The sequence below is a fragment of the Pan troglodytes genome, chromosome 7, assembly GCF_028858775.2.
Source record: "Pan troglodytes isolate AG18354 chromosome 7, NHGRI_mPanTro3-v2.0_pri, whole genome shotgun sequence".
In the NCBI taxonomy this organism is placed as follows: domain Eukaryota; kingdom Metazoa; phylum Chordata; class Mammalia; order Primates; family Hominidae; genus Pan; species Pan troglodytes.
In genome coordinates this window covers 30,486,834-30,500,534 of record NC_072405.2, presented here as the reverse complement: position 1 = coordinate 30,500,534, position 13,701 = coordinate 30,486,834, and the positions used below count along the sequence as shown (strand labels likewise).

Sequence of the window (13,701 nt, the reverse complement as noted above, 5' to 3'; positions counted from 1 at the left end):
AGGTACACTCCAAGGAAGAAGCAGTGGGTTCATACTCACCAAAGTTCACGTAGATGTGCATCTGCCACACGAATGCCTCCACACTTAGGCTTGTGTTATACCTTTCTTTCTTTCTTTTTTTGAAATGGAGTCTCACTCTGTCACCCAGGCTGGAGTGCAGTGGTGCAATCTCAGCTCACTGCAACCTCTGCCTCCCGGGTTCAAGCAATTCTCCTGTCTCAGCCTCGCCCAGCTAATTTTTGTATTTTTTTTTAGTAGAGACGGGGTTTCACCTTGTTGATCAGGCTGGTCTTGAACTCCTGACCACAGGTGATCCTCCTGCCTTGGCCTCCCAAAGTGCTGGGATTACAGGCATGAGCTACTGTGCCCGTACACACATATTATACCTTTCACAGGCATTGTAACTGCAGCCTCCCACACCCAAACCCACAGGCATCACCGCATACAGGTGTGGCTGGACATTTAGACTCACCTTTGGACATAGAGCAAAGGGCAAGGTCTTTGGAGTCACACAGACCTGTCTTGGAATCCAGGTTGGCTACTACTAGCTGACAAGTCATGTAAACTCTTCTAAGCCTCAGTGTTCTCCTACATAACAGAATCTGTCTCCTAGGATTACTGCATGAAATAAGACATATACACGAACCCCCAGCACAGAGCATGCAACACGGTACGCACCCACCAGCCACTTTAATATTATCCCAACACAACCCGTAAGCTCAAAGTCAGCTCTAGACCTCCTCAGGGAACGCTGGCTCACCCACACTCTCTGCCCCCACTCCTCCTTGAGTGAAACCCTGGTGCAGAGGCCACAGAACTGTGCTGGCCTGCGGGTCCAGGGCCAGTGTAGAACCAGGGCAGAGCAAATGCAAGGCAGGGCAGGGCATGGCCCTGGCTGCTGAGCTCCTGGAGTGAGGATGTCATGGCTGAAGAATGCGTGGGAACCGAGTGGGGGTGGGGAGAGAGGAGATGGGCAGGAGAGCCTTAGGGGCAGGAGCTGGGCCTTGGGGCTCTGTGCTTTTGAGCTGCCCTCTGGGGAAGCGAGGGAATCTGGATGCTAAGGAGTCTAGGAGGTCTCTCCTTACTCAGAGGAAGCCCTGGGGTCACGGTCAGGGTAGTAGTTATTTTCAACACAAGATAAAAATTTTTTGTGTTGTTTTCCAGCTGTAAACCTGCCAGGAGCACTGTGGCTGAGCCCATCTGTGTGCTTGTGCCTGGGAAGAATCTCACTCTTCCAGGTCAACCTCTGGACTCCACCGTCTCCTCCCCCAGGGCATGGCAAGGCCTCCCCTTCTGGGGAAGTGGGGAGAGGAGGCTGGCTGGTGTAATGAGCCCCAAGGCTATATGTGCAGGACTGATGCATGTCCCATTGCACAAACGCAAGCTTCTAGCTGGGGGATGACACACCCAAACCCCTGCAAACATGTGGATGGACTTCATCACATGTGAACACTTCTGCAGAGGTGCATGTTTGCCTCCATGGCTGCATGTACTCAGGAAGACCGACCACAGATGAACACACTTGCCTACAAGGCAGCGACACACCCACGCATATGCACAAACACACACTCAACCACTTCCCCGTGCAGGATCTTGTGTTTTCAAACACACAAATAACTGCAGGCATGCACCGTGTTTCACAGGCCACACTCCCCAAAGGACAAGGGCGCACTTAGAAATGGACAGGGATGCACTTGTGTGAGACAAAGAGAGCGAGGGAGGGAGAGAGAGAGATTAGCTGACTCCCTTGGATCTCCTTAGGAGGTTCTTAGTGGACTGAGGAGTGGCGCTTCTACTCCCCCGACCGCAATATCTTCTCCCCAAATCTCTGGAGAAACTAGATTTTTTTTTTTTCACAGAGTCTTGCTTTGTCACCCAGACTAGAGTGCAGCGGCACAATCATAGCTCACTGCAGCCTCCAGCTCCTGGACTCAGCCTTGAACTCTCGAGCTCCAACTCCTCCCAGCTAAGCCTCCCAAGTAGCTGGGACTACGGGTGCATGACACCATGCCCAGCTAATTTTTAAATTTTTTTGTAGAGATGGGCATCTTGCTGTGTTGCCCAGGCTAGTCTTAAACTCCTGGCTTCAAGTGATCCTCCCACTTTAGCCTCCCAAAGTGGATTACAGGCATGAGCCACTGACCCCTGCCTAGACTTCTTAAGAATCCCTTCTTCCTGGGGAACCCCGCTGCCCCGCCCCGCCCCATGTAGGGCCCAGGGAGAGTATAAATTTTTTCCTCCCCCCTTGCGGCACTGAAATAAGAAGGTGACTCAGGGGCAGGGGCCTGGGTGGGTGGGGTGACTCAGCTGTCTAGAGGGGGAATGTGGTCTGGTGAGAGGAGAGATTACTTCTCGACCTCAGAGGGTGTACCCTAATCCTCTATGGCTCTCTGATGTCCAAACCTTGGCCAGGCGTCCCCCTGGGTGGGATGGGGATGTGGGCTGGTAAGTGCTGCCCCTCCCGCTCCTGCAGACTCTGGACTGTCAGATGAGGTTGAGGTGGTAGCAGGGGCCTCACTGGCACAGGGTCACTACCCAGCTCTGGGTGTGACATGCTTCTAGCCCCACCCCTGTGGGGTCAGGCCCCTGGGCTTCTCTGATTGTGGGATCAACTGTGTCCCAATTCCTGCCTCCAAGGTCTCTCCGGGGGGGTGTTGGCTAGTCACCTGGGGCAGCCAAACAGTGCTGGGAATCTTGCAGAAGGACCCCCTTCATGGTTTGGCTGATTTCCTGACATACAGGAAATCAGGGCTGCCTCAAAATCTTCCTGGGCAAGGGTTAGTGAGGGCTTGGTGGCACCAGCTCTGAGCACACAAACAGACCAGCTTGCCTTCCTGCCCAATGTCCTGGTCTCACCCAGAAGGTCCAGGAACCTCTCCAGGGTATCAAGGATATTAATTTTGCCCTTACTACAACGGCAACCATAACTCGGCCAGTAATGGTCCAACGAAGGGGCGTGGCTACCCTCAGAGCAACCGGAAAGGTCACAGGTAAGCTGTGGGAGTCAAAGGAGCTTTCAGTTCCAGCCCTTGAAAAGAAGCAGAGACAGCATGCCTGCCATCGTCACCTCCAGCATCTGGAGGTCAGGGCTGCAGAGGATACAGGAAGCAAAGCCAGGCAGGAGAAGGAAACGTGGAGAACAGAGCTGAGGGACCTGTGGCTGGAAGGCAGTGGCACAGGGGTGTGGGTGTGAGTACTTAGGAATGCCCATGTGAGTTTCCTCTAGAGGTGGGCAGCAGATCTCAAGCGTCAGTCATACCCGAGAGGGAGGCCTGATCTGACCCAAGGCCTGGCCTTGTCAGGCCCGGGGGCCCTCTCAGCCGCCCCCAGGCCTGGCCCAGCGCCCCACCAGCCTCACTTCACCCAGTTGGAGTGCTTTCTCCAGAGCCCTTACTTGAAGCTCCAACTCAGCCAGCCCCACCCTAGCATGAAACCTGAGACTGGGGGGAGAGCCCTCAGCCTCTTGCTGCTCTGAAAATCACTCCCATTTCCAACAAGAAGGGAAAGACATCAGAATGGCTTCCCACCCATTCTTTAAGGCCTGGCCCCAGCCCCACCTCCTCCATGAAGACCCCCCCAGACCTTCTCAGCCTGCTGTGATCACTTTTCTCTGCCACCACCAGGCTGCAGAGGGGCAGGAAACTCCCTGAGTCTTTGGCATCCTACCCTCCAATGTGGCACTCAGTGTGGCTTGGTTTGTGCTATTGGTTATGTCTGTAGGTGTCTTGGGTCCCTACTGGACTGTAAGCTCCTTGAAGGCAGGGTCCTAGCTTGTACGTCTCAGTACCTCCCACAACATCCATTCCAGGCCCTAGCACATATTAGGTATTGATGGATTGATGGATAAGAGGCACAAGGAGACACCAGCAATCCCACACCTCTCAAAAAAATGAAGTGACAGTCTGAGGCACAGAAAACAGGGAGTAGGGAGCCCACATTTATTTAGCGCTGACTGTGTGTTAAGCACTATTAAGTGTTTTATGTATCTTTTCATATTTAACCCTTACCACCAACTCTATGGGAAGATGTATGAGCAGTTCCATTTTACAGGTGTGAAAGTGGCAGTTCAGACATGATCATTACCATTCTGAGGTGGTACAGCTATAATGAGTAGCAGGGTCAGGATTGAAAGCTAGATGTGCCTGCCTTCAAAGTCCATGCGCAGTCCTCTCTGCCCTGTACCCACTCCCAGCACCCAGCAAGAAAAATGACAGCAAATGTCCTGGTTTACCCGCAGCCCAGCAGGTGTAGAGGGGTAAGGGCTGAGGGATTTGCCCTGATTTCCTCCATTGGATGGTCTCTTATTCCTGCCTGTGGGCCACCCTCCCAGGAGAGTCCCTGAACAGGGTCTCCAGAGCCAGGACTAGAGCAACCTGCCCCTCCGCCCCTCGTGCCCCACACAGGCAGTCCAGTTCTAGCAACTATGCCACTTCCCCTGGCTCTGGCTATTTGGAGATGAGCTGAAGTCAGAGAGGCAGGAAGTCAAGGAAAAGTTCTGATATCTTGTCCCTGTGTGTCCCCAAACAGCCTGCCCAGGGTCATCCAATCAGGCAAATGGCCCGAGTGCCTGGCCATCTGGTCACTCCAGGGGCAGGACCCTTCTGGGCTCAGCAGGAGTGAAGGGGTTACATAGAGTCTTCAGAGACAAAGAACACACACACACATACAGGCAAACACACACTCCGGGGTCCTGACCTCAGCTAATTAGCCTCTGGTGTCTCGGGGGTGACAGAGCTGATATACAATATCTGGGTTCTCTTTGTATTTTCCCTCTTTCCACCCCAACTTGGCCTTGGCGGGGGTCTCCGGGCACATAGGGACAAAGTTAAGTCCCCCTTCTGGGTTGGCTTCTCTGACTTTGACAGCTGTCTCCTAAGTCCCAGAAAGCTTCAGCTACTGGTTAAACTACGGGATACCCAGAGAGCACGATCTCAGGGAATCCCTGGAAAAACTTTCTTCTTCCACTTGGGCTGGGTGGTGGCCGGGGGACCTGCTCCTTGGAGACTCAGGCCTCCCAGATCCAAGCCAGACAGATGTGCAGCCCCAGGGCAGCCCAGACAGGCTGGAAAACACCCAGCTCCTGGAGCAGGAGAGATGGGGGAGAAGGGGAAAGAACACACACACACACACACACACACACACACACACACACACACGCACAGGAGTTTGGCCAGAAAAGTTTCCTACAGAAGGAAAAGCCGCATTGCCCGCCGGTTTTCCCCGGACGCAAGGAGACTTCCTCTGGAATCCTCCGGGAAGATGAGAGGCAGCGGCAGCAGCTTCCACCAACAGCAGCAAAACTTCAGTCCGAAAAGTCCCCCAAATCCCCCTCCCTCTCCCCCTCGTTCTTTTGTTCCCCACTGCATTGCCAACCAGGCAGCTCCCGGCTTCCCACACTGGACTGTCCTCCCCCAACCCCAAGCCCGAACCCGCCCGCGCCTCCCCGCCTGGCCCGTCGCCGGGGGGCCGGGGGGCGCTCACCCGCCTTGCAGGGGTCTTTGTAGTTGAGGGGCTCCGAGTCGTCCTCCTCCGCCAGGTCATAGGTGTAGTCGGCCAAGTCCAGCGGCCGGCCGGGACGCGGGAGCAGCAGCAGCCCGAGCAGCAGCGGCAGGCGGGCCACGCCGGGCATGCTGGCGGGGCGGCGGCGAGGGAAGCGGGGCACTGGAGGCCAGGGGAGGGCGTCCTCTCGCCCACTTGCTTGCTCGTTCGCGACCGCGACCGCTCCCGCCCTCGCTCCCCGACCTCTTCCCCTTCCCTCTGCTCGCCTCCCTCCTTCCTGTCTCCCGCCCCCCGCTCGGCCCGCGGCTCCGCGCTCGTCCTCGGGCTCCAGCCGTCTCCCTCTCCCTTTCCTTCTTTTTCTCTCTTTCTTTCTCTCCCTCCCTCCCTCCCTCCGACTCCCCCCCCCCCTTTTTAGGGAAATGAGCTCGCTGGAGGGCGGGTTTTCGCCCGAGCTCTGCCCCCCTCGGGGCTGGGACAGTGCTCAGCCGGGCCGGGCCGTGCGCCAGCCGGGGCGGGGAAGGCGGAGAGCCGCGCGCCCGGGGAGGGGGCTCGGGCCGCCCGGGCCGCGGGCCGCGAGGCCGGGGCTGGAGCTCGGGCCCCGGGGTGCCGGGAGGGCTGTCGCTCCTGAGGTGCCCTCTAGCGGCGGCCTCCCCCGCGGGCGCGCGGCCGAGCCCCCGCCCCGCCGCGGGACACGCTGTCAGGTCCTCGCGCCGCCCCTGCCCCGCGCCCCCGCCTCGGGTCGGTCTCTCCGCCTGCGTCTCCCTATCTCCCCTTCTTGGACCCTCGCTCTCTCGCGTCTCGCTCTCTGCGCTCTGTCTCTCTCGCTGTCTTGGTGTCTCTCCCTCCTCCGGAGACGCCGCTGGAGGGCGCCGAAAGCCCGTGGATGGCTCCCTGCGAGCCCCTCTCCCCCGCCGAGGTGGACCCAGTGTCCCAGCGCCCTGGGACAGAGGGCGAATGGCAAACCCCACTTTGCTCTGCCAAGGCCCTTCCCTTCTTGGCCGGCCCCCGCCAGGGCAGGACTGCGCCCTGCAGGAAGACAGAAGCAGACCCTTTGCTTTTCAATCAGGCTGCTTTATTCTGTTGTGGCAGGAGTTCCCGGGCCCCTGGGCGCCACCTCTGCCCACTCCCATCCTCTCCCCAAGCTCCCATTTCTCCAGGGCTTGTCCCTGCGGTGTGGGCAGAAGCAGCTTCTTGCCCGTCTGCAAAAGCTGCAAAAGACCCTTTTCCCGGGGCGTTTCCTTTCCCCTTGGGGCTTCCACTGACCCTGTGAAGCAAAGGAATGTTGAGGATGGACAGAGAGAGTCAGGAGAGTGGGAAGTACCGGTCTGTGAGCTTCCCCTCCCGCGAGTTGCCTGGATGACCCCGCTTCAGTGGACGCCCCAGCGCCTGGTCAGCGCGACCGCTCCTCCACAGCCCGGGAAGGTGGCCCGAGCGCTCCTCCGCTGCTGATCAGGGGCCCTGGGATCACACCTGCTCACCGGAGGCGTCCTAGATGTAGTAGAGCGGCACCTCGCCACACAGGGTGCTCACGGCCATGCCCAGGAAGGCCGGGTCCCCTCCGGAGGGTGCTGAGCCTGCATCTCGCCCCTCTGCCTGGCCCAGCTTAGACGTAGGCACTGCGGGCTTGGCCTGCAGAGAGCATTCCATCTGGAATCTAGGAAGTGAGTTTCTATCCCATGTGCAGCCCTTATTGTGGGACTTCAGGTATATCAGGCAATCTCTCTGAGCCTCAGTTTCCTCATCAGTAAAGAGGGGCTGTGCTAGAGTCAGAAGCCACCAGGTAGTGAGTGGACTCAGCTGAGCCCAGCAGCTTGGCAGTGGGGTGGGAAGGAAAGGAGTCGTGCAGGGGAATAGGAGAGGGGCAGTCAGCTGGCAGCCAATGAGGAACAGTGCTTTACAGGTGACAAATAGCCACCATTCGGACACTCCTCCCAGCAGCCCTGGGAGGGAGACAGCCCACTCTTTTCACCCACACACACACACCTGGAAGTTCTGGACTTTTCTAGTGAGAGCCTCAAGACTGGGGATGCTCTCTGGAGCTATCTTCATGATGTAGCAGCAGGTGCCAGGGGCTGGCTTGTAGGCGATCAGCAGCTAGGCACAGAATGCTGGAGATCATTCGGGGGTCCCTGCCCTGCTCTCTCCCTGACCCAGGTCCTTAGCCACCTCCCTCTAGGTTGGGCACGGGAGTCATACTAGAATCTGGGGCTCAGGCAAAAAAGGGCTGGAGGAGAGGGAGAGATGGATGTGGATGAAGTGGCCCAGCTGGGTGGCTCTAGCAGAGCCTTGTCATTGGTCCCAGGGTCAGGAGGTCTGGGCATACCCACCTGCTGGTAGTCATACACCACGAGGCCAGTGGAGCCGATGGAGAAGGTGGCAGTGGTAACCAGGTGCTCACTCAGGGCCAGGCGTTGCTGGGCTTCCGGCGCCCCAATGCTCATCTCCAGAACCTGGGGAAAGGGCATGGAGCTGCCTGGTCTTCCCCTTTCCTACTCAGCCTGTGGTACCCATCCCCATACTCAGGCCTCTGTACTCAAATGCGCTTCCCTCTTTCCCAAGAGTTCAGGGAGGCTGAGTGGAACCAGGTGCTGGAGGGAGCTGGCTGTCCTGCTGTGGGGCAGGGGCCTTGTGGAAAAGCCTGAGCTGGGTTGCTGCCTGGTTCGTGCCTCTTTCCTTCTAGCTGTGCCCCTTGCCTCCTCCCCTCCACTCCCCTTGGACAGTTTCCTATCGCCCATCCCACCTAGCCCCTCTGTCTGGCATGTCCTGTGCCCACTGCCGTGCATCCCACACCTCTCACCATCTCCGTGTGTTTCTGGCTCATGTGGAGACCCATGAGCAGGGCTCCCACAATCACCACGACGACGAGGACCACCACCACCACCACGATAAGAAGGCGTTTCAGGTGCACTGGGCAGCAGGGAATGCCAAATCGGCCCCGGGGAGCTGCGGAGTAGTCCTGACACGGTGGGGCAGGCAGGGAGACAGGCATGAGGTCATGAGGCTGTCCCCTCTTCTCCCTATACAAGCTGAACACCCTCCCACGGCTGCCTAGGGCTGGACAGCCGATGCGATGGTTGGACAGGGAAGGGCTAAGGAGATCAGAGAAGGCTTCTTGGAGGAGGTGGCCTGGATTCTAACAAACCCATAGACACATAGAAGTTTAGAAGCAGGGTCTAGTTTTGAGGGACCCAAGAGCGCCTGCTTCACCTGTCTCTCCCTGCTGCTTCCCCTAGCCATGGTCAGCCCCTCTCTCTCCCCAAGTGATCACCTCCATGCAGTGATACAGAGTCTCCCTCCTTCCTGGAATGCCTTCCTCCTTCTCCACCGGGCGAGCTCCTCCTTGTTCTGGCTCCAGCTCGTATGTGGTTTTTCTCTGAGAAGTGTCCCCTGACTTCTGAAGTTTCTCATGGCTTCTGACTTGGGGCTGTCTACGGACAGCCCTTTCTACGGACCCCTATAGTGGCTCTTGGCCCACAAACAGCTCCCCAAGGATCCCTGGCTTAGTGGTCTTGGTGTCCCCATCCTGACTTATCACAGTCCTAGGTTAGTTGAGTGAATGGATCTGGATAAGGAAACAGGCCAGGGAGGATAGAGGAGGCAGGGCCCATCACACACATGTGCGCACGCACACATACATACACACACGCAACCACACTCACCGGCGGGCTCTCCATCAGGACCTCTTTGCTGCCCACATCCATCTTGCTGCAGGTGCTATGCTCTCCTCTCCTCCTCTCCCAGGTGTGACCAGGGTCTTATATGTGTCCGTAGGGAGAGGGGACAGAGGTGAAGGACCAAGCCCCCTGTGTGCCAGCCAAGCCCTTGGCTTTGAAGCCTGTTTGTTCCTGGCCCTCCAGAACCGAAGCCCAGATAAGCCCCCTGTGAGAGCCCCCAAGGGTCCTTGGCCCTGGCACATGAGTCCTCTTGGCCCCAGCAAGAGCAAACCTGGGTGAGTTGAGCAAACTTGCCCTCGGGCCATCTGCACTTCTCACCGTGGGTGTCTTCCTGGCGTGCCTGCCTTCCTTGCTGGCACCTGCCCCTGCTGCCCTGTGGCTTTCCTTATTCTTCTACCAGCCTGAACCTTTCAGGTGGCCAAGGGTCTGACCATCATATTTCCCAACAGAATTTCTAGATGCATAGGGATGCGCTCCAGGAAGAGCGTTCTGGAGGCAGCACCTATAGACTCTGAGAGGACTCTGCCCAAGGCAGGAGGTGCTTTGACATCAGTTTTGGGGGTTTCATAAATGTGCATTTCCCTGCAAGGACCAGTTCCAACTTCAAGCACTCTTTCCCTTACCTTGCCTCCTCCCACATATCTGGTACCAACCTCAAACTTGCCCCCAGTGATTATTTTCCTAATTCTGGAAACTCTGTCCCCACTGGTGGCAAGCTCTTACTCATGTGCAGTGCTTCCTTCTTTGCTCTGGGCTTGTCTGTCAATTGCAGGCTGTGCTGATGGCAGATTCCAGGTCTGACACTGCTTTCTTCTGCCCGGACAGCCCTGCACAGGGCTGGCTCTGGTCACTGGTGGGCTCCCAGTCTCCCCATCCTCGAATCAGCTCACTCACCCTGTGGTCTACACCCTACCCCTCTAGACTCCCCTTTCTACATCCTCTGATCCTAAATTTGCCCTGAGAATAATACTCACCCAAATACGATCAACTTTGAGGACTGTTTCCTTCTCTTTTCTCTGTCTTTCCTAGTGCCTTCCCAAAGCCATCTCTATGTATTTATGAGGTCAAATCTGCCAATGACTTTGGGCTGGCTCACCCTTTCTCTCAGGTTCCCTTTCACTCCTTGGGCCAGGTGGTCTCTAAAGTCCCTTCACCTCTAAACTCAGGTGACTGTGGCAGAGTCCAGGCCTGGGCTCGCTCCCTTAACCTCCTATCCTTTTGTTTTGTTTTGTTTTGTTTTGTTGTGAGACAGGGTCTCACTTTATCACCCAGGCTGGCATGCAGTAGCGAGATCACTGCTCACTGCAGCCTTGACCTCCTGGACTCCGGTGATCCTCACACCTCAGCATCCCAAGTAGCTGGGACTACCAGTGCATGCCATTGTGCCCAGCTAATTTTTGCTTGTTTTATAGAGATGAGTTTTCACCATGTTGCCCAGGCTGGTCTTGAACTCCTGGGCTCAAGTGATCTTGGCCTCCTAAAGTGCTAGGATTACAGGTGTGAGCCACCATGCCCAACCAGCCTCCTGTCCTTTAACGTGCCACCCCAGTTCCTGTCCCCTGCCCCAGCCCCCTCCCACCTGGGCCCTGCCCTTCGGTCATGAGCTGGCAGGTTCCCCTGTCCCCCTCTCCACCTGGAGGGCCTTCAGTCCCAAGGTTGCATAACAGCATGGCATCTGAACTGAGAGCCCCTGAGAAGCGCAGGGAGGAAGAAAGGGAGGGAAGTGTTTGCTCCCATCACCCTCCTCACCCCCTAGCTGCCCCTTTAAATATTTGCCTAAGACTCCAGCAGCCAGAGAGTGTCCTAGGATAGTGAAAGGAGGGGAGGGGTGCCGGGAGGAGGGGGAGCCCACAGAAGCATCCTCTCAGCTCGGCCTCAGCTGTGTGCAGGTGCCAGATGTAGGAGACAGCTCGCCTGCAGTGCCCACCCCTGCCCTCCCCCAGGGCCCTTACTCCCGCCCCCATCACCCTGGCAACATTGGGATTGATCGGCTGACTCACGAGTACTGGGCCTGAGCCAGGTGGGCAGCTGGCCAGCGGGAGAGCCAAGCACTGCAGGCATCTCGGGGTCCCTGTGGGCATCTCGGGGGGCCATGTTGTTCTCACGTGGGACTTGTTCTTAGCAGGCACTGCGGGTGGGGCTTGCCGCCATCGCTGGGTGCTGGGAGAGGGGTCTCTTTCTTTGAAAAAGCCTCTGCTCTTTCTGGTCCTTGGTCTCCCCTGCCTGTTGCCCTTAGGCTGTAGCTGTCACAAGCTCTGTGGCGGCTGCTGCTGCTGCTTCTTCTCCTTCTTTTTTAAACCCATTTTTGCTTGCTTGAGGGCTGAGGGAGGGTGCCTGCCTCCTGGAGTGCTCACACCAACCAAGTGAAGGTCTTGGGTTCCTTGGAGAAGGAAACACAGAAGGACCTTTAGCTGGGTGTGCCAACCTTCCCCCTCCCCCCACCAGCCCTGTCTGCAGCCTTCTCACTTTTTGGCCTGTACTTAAGCCATTTCTCCCTCTGTGAAAGCCCACCTCCAATCCCTCTCCACTTCTCCGGTTTTATTTTTATTTTATTTATTTAATTATTCAGAGACAGGGTCTCACTCTGTTACCCAAGCTGGAGTGCAGTGGTGCAATCACAGCTTCATAGCTCACTGCAGCCTTGATCTCCTGGCCTCGTGTGATCCTCCTACCTTGGCCTTCCAAAGTGCTGAGATTACAGGCGTGAACACTGCATCTGACCTTCCACCTCTCTGAATGCCACCCACCCAAACAGGCCAAGAGCCAATGGCACCTGCTCTGTGACCTCACTCCAGTTCATGGTGCCCTCTGAAATCCTCAGCCTCTCTGTGGCACCTTCACCTGCCATTCAGCACACATGAATGTTCCCATGAGTTACATGGGCGCTTTTTGTTGCTCTGTCTTCCAGCCCAATTGCGGGCCCTGGGAAAGAAAGGAGCACGCTTCCTGCGGGCTTCTTTGAACCTGCCACTGGGCAGGAAGCATGCAAACAGCCAACACTTAATGATAGTCAATGATGAGACCAATACCAACAGCGGTCAATAGTCCATGCCTTCAGTATGTGGAGGTCTCAGTGCTTCCACTGGCCAGCTCTGGGACCCAGCGTGAGTCGTTCTGCTTTGTTAGGCATTGGTATGTTCATCTGTGAGATGGGTCAGGTACTAGCTGTCCACCTCACTATGCTATTATGAGGACCTAATAGCATCATGGGTGTGACATCCAGTCGTCCTCATTAGCATCATCTACTTCATCCTCTAGGGGACCTCTCACTAGCTAAGAACACAGCCCAGACTCACCCTCTTTGTCTGTTTCTGGGTTGACTCCCTCTGAGAGCCCTGAGTGATGGACAGCCCCACGGTGGCCACCCCTTCTGTGTGGGCCTCCCCGTTTCCTCCTCCAGCCCCTCAGCTGCAGGGGTGGGGACAAGATTCACTTTGCTCTTTGTGTACTGGGCAGAGCCGTGCCAGGGACGGGTGGGGACAGTTGCCCAGCTGCCCCAGCCATCTCCCTACCCCCACTGCTTCCCTCCCCCCAAGCTGGCATGGGGAGGGTGGCTAAATGTGTGGCAGCAAGGAGACATCAAAGGGCAGGGGCATCCCTGGCTGGGAGAACACAACTTAAACTCAGACCAGAGAATCCCCTGCTGGCAGAGTCTGGGGACAGCTGGGGAAGCGTCTTAAAGCCAGTGGTCTTGGTTCCCTGGACTGGTGTGCAAAAAGCACGAGACTAGAAGCCCAGGCAGCTGACAGCCAGGCTCCCCTTGCCCTGTGCCTATGAGCTCTTAGGACAGTCATCCTCCGCCACAGGGGAGCTAACGTGGTATAGAGCAGCAGTCTTCAAGCTTTTTGTTTTCAGGACCCCTTAACACTCTCAAAAAGTATTGAGGACCCCCAAGAGCTTTTGTTTATGTGGGATATGTCTGTTGATATTTACTGAGAAATTACATTTTTATTTACATGTGAATTTAAAATATCAGTAATAAACCCAATATAGGTTATGACATAAATCACATTTTTAATGGAAAAACGATTTTACAAAGCAAAATTATTTTACAAAGCAAAATAAAATTAGAGAGAAAGTGTCATTCCTTTACAGTTTTGGAAATCTTTTAAATTTGGAGCTTCATAGAAGTGAAAAGGGCAAATCATGTCTTAACAATATTAGGAAAATTATTTTTACCTCAGAGACTTCCTGAAAGGTTCTCAAGGACCCCCGGGCTCCCAGGGCTACACTTGGAAGAGCCGTGCATGGAAGGACGACCGTGAACGTTGAAGCTGGGCAGAGTGGGCGGAAATCCCTGCTGATACCTTTTTCTTCTGGTGCGACAGGCCTCACTTTTCTTGTCTGTAAAAGGGATTTACTATCACCTGCCTCAAACGATTGAGAGGATTAAGTAGGGAAAGTACAGAGCACTTGCGATAGCAAGCTTAGCCTCTTTTTTGGGGGGCCTCAGTTTCCTCATTTGTTAGACAAAGGGCTGGACTGAAAAATATCCAAAGCGCTTCCCAGCTTCAACAGGCTGTGGTTG

The 13,701-nt window shown here is 56.2% G+C and overlaps 2 protein-coding genes across 8 annotated transcripts in view; both read right to left on the bottom strand.

Moving 5' to 3' along the window:
- BMP1 (bone morphogenetic protein 1) overlaps positions 1 to 5,861 on the bottom strand; it is a 47,141-nt gene extending 41,280 nt beyond the window's left edge. For 2 of the 5 annotated variants that reach the window (XR_010159433.1, XR_010159432.1), the window contains exon 1: positions 5,482 to 5,837. Coding sequence is in view for 1 of the 5 variants with exons in the window: in XM_016959203.4 (XP_016814692.2) it covers positions 5,482 to 5,629 (148 nt within the window). In the remaining 4 variants the exon portion in view is untranslated. Of the gene's footprint in view, positions 1 to 5,481 lie in introns of all 5 variants that reach the window. The other 3 variants (XR_010159434.1, XR_001720085.4, XM_016959203.4) reach the window with 3 other exon arrangements.
- Positions 5,862 to 6,549: 688 nt separating this feature from the next.
- Positions 6,550 to 13,657, bottom strand: SFTPC (surfactant protein C). Of its 3 annotated transcripts, none has more exons than XM_009454974.4 (8): positions 13,353 to 13,657; positions 11,174 to 11,553; positions 9,159 to 9,253; positions 8,297 to 8,455; positions 7,827 to 7,949; positions 7,483 to 7,593; positions 6,970 to 7,128; positions 6,550 to 6,763 (listed from the first exon to the last, which is right to left on the bottom strand). In XM_009454974.4, the coding sequence occupies exons 2-7, from the start codon at positions 11,265 to 11,267 to the stop codon at positions 6,988 to 6,990; spliced, it is 723 nt and encodes a 240-aa protein (XP_009453249.1). In that variant the 5' UTR covers positions 11,268 to 11,553; positions 13,353 to 13,657; the 3' UTR covers positions 6,550 to 6,763; positions 6,970 to 6,987. The 3 variants fall into 3 exon arrangements, with proteins under 3 accessions (XP_009453249.1, XP_009453250.1, XP_054513270.1); XM_009454975.4 differs by having other exon boundaries at positions 6,978 to 7,128; XM_054657295.2 differs by lacking the exon at positions 13,353 to 13,657 and adding an exon at positions 11,947 to 12,267.
- Positions 13,658 to 13,701: the final 44 nt, after the last annotated feature.

Excerpts from the sequence above, each read along its gene's own strand:
- SFTPC (XM_009454974.4), bottom strand. The coding sequence starts at position 11,267 with ATGGCCCCCCGAGATGCCCACAGGGACCCCGAGATGCCTGCAGTGCTT. Across the intron at positions 9,254-11,173 it reads CTGGCTCAGGCCCAGTACTC|ACCCTGGTCACACCTGGGAG; the intron begins GTGAGTCAGCCG and ends GACACATATAAG. Across the intron at positions 7,950-8,296 it reads GCCAGAAACACACGGAGATG|GTTCTGGAGATGAGCATTGG; the intron begins GTGAGAGGTGTG and ends CCCTTTCCCCAG.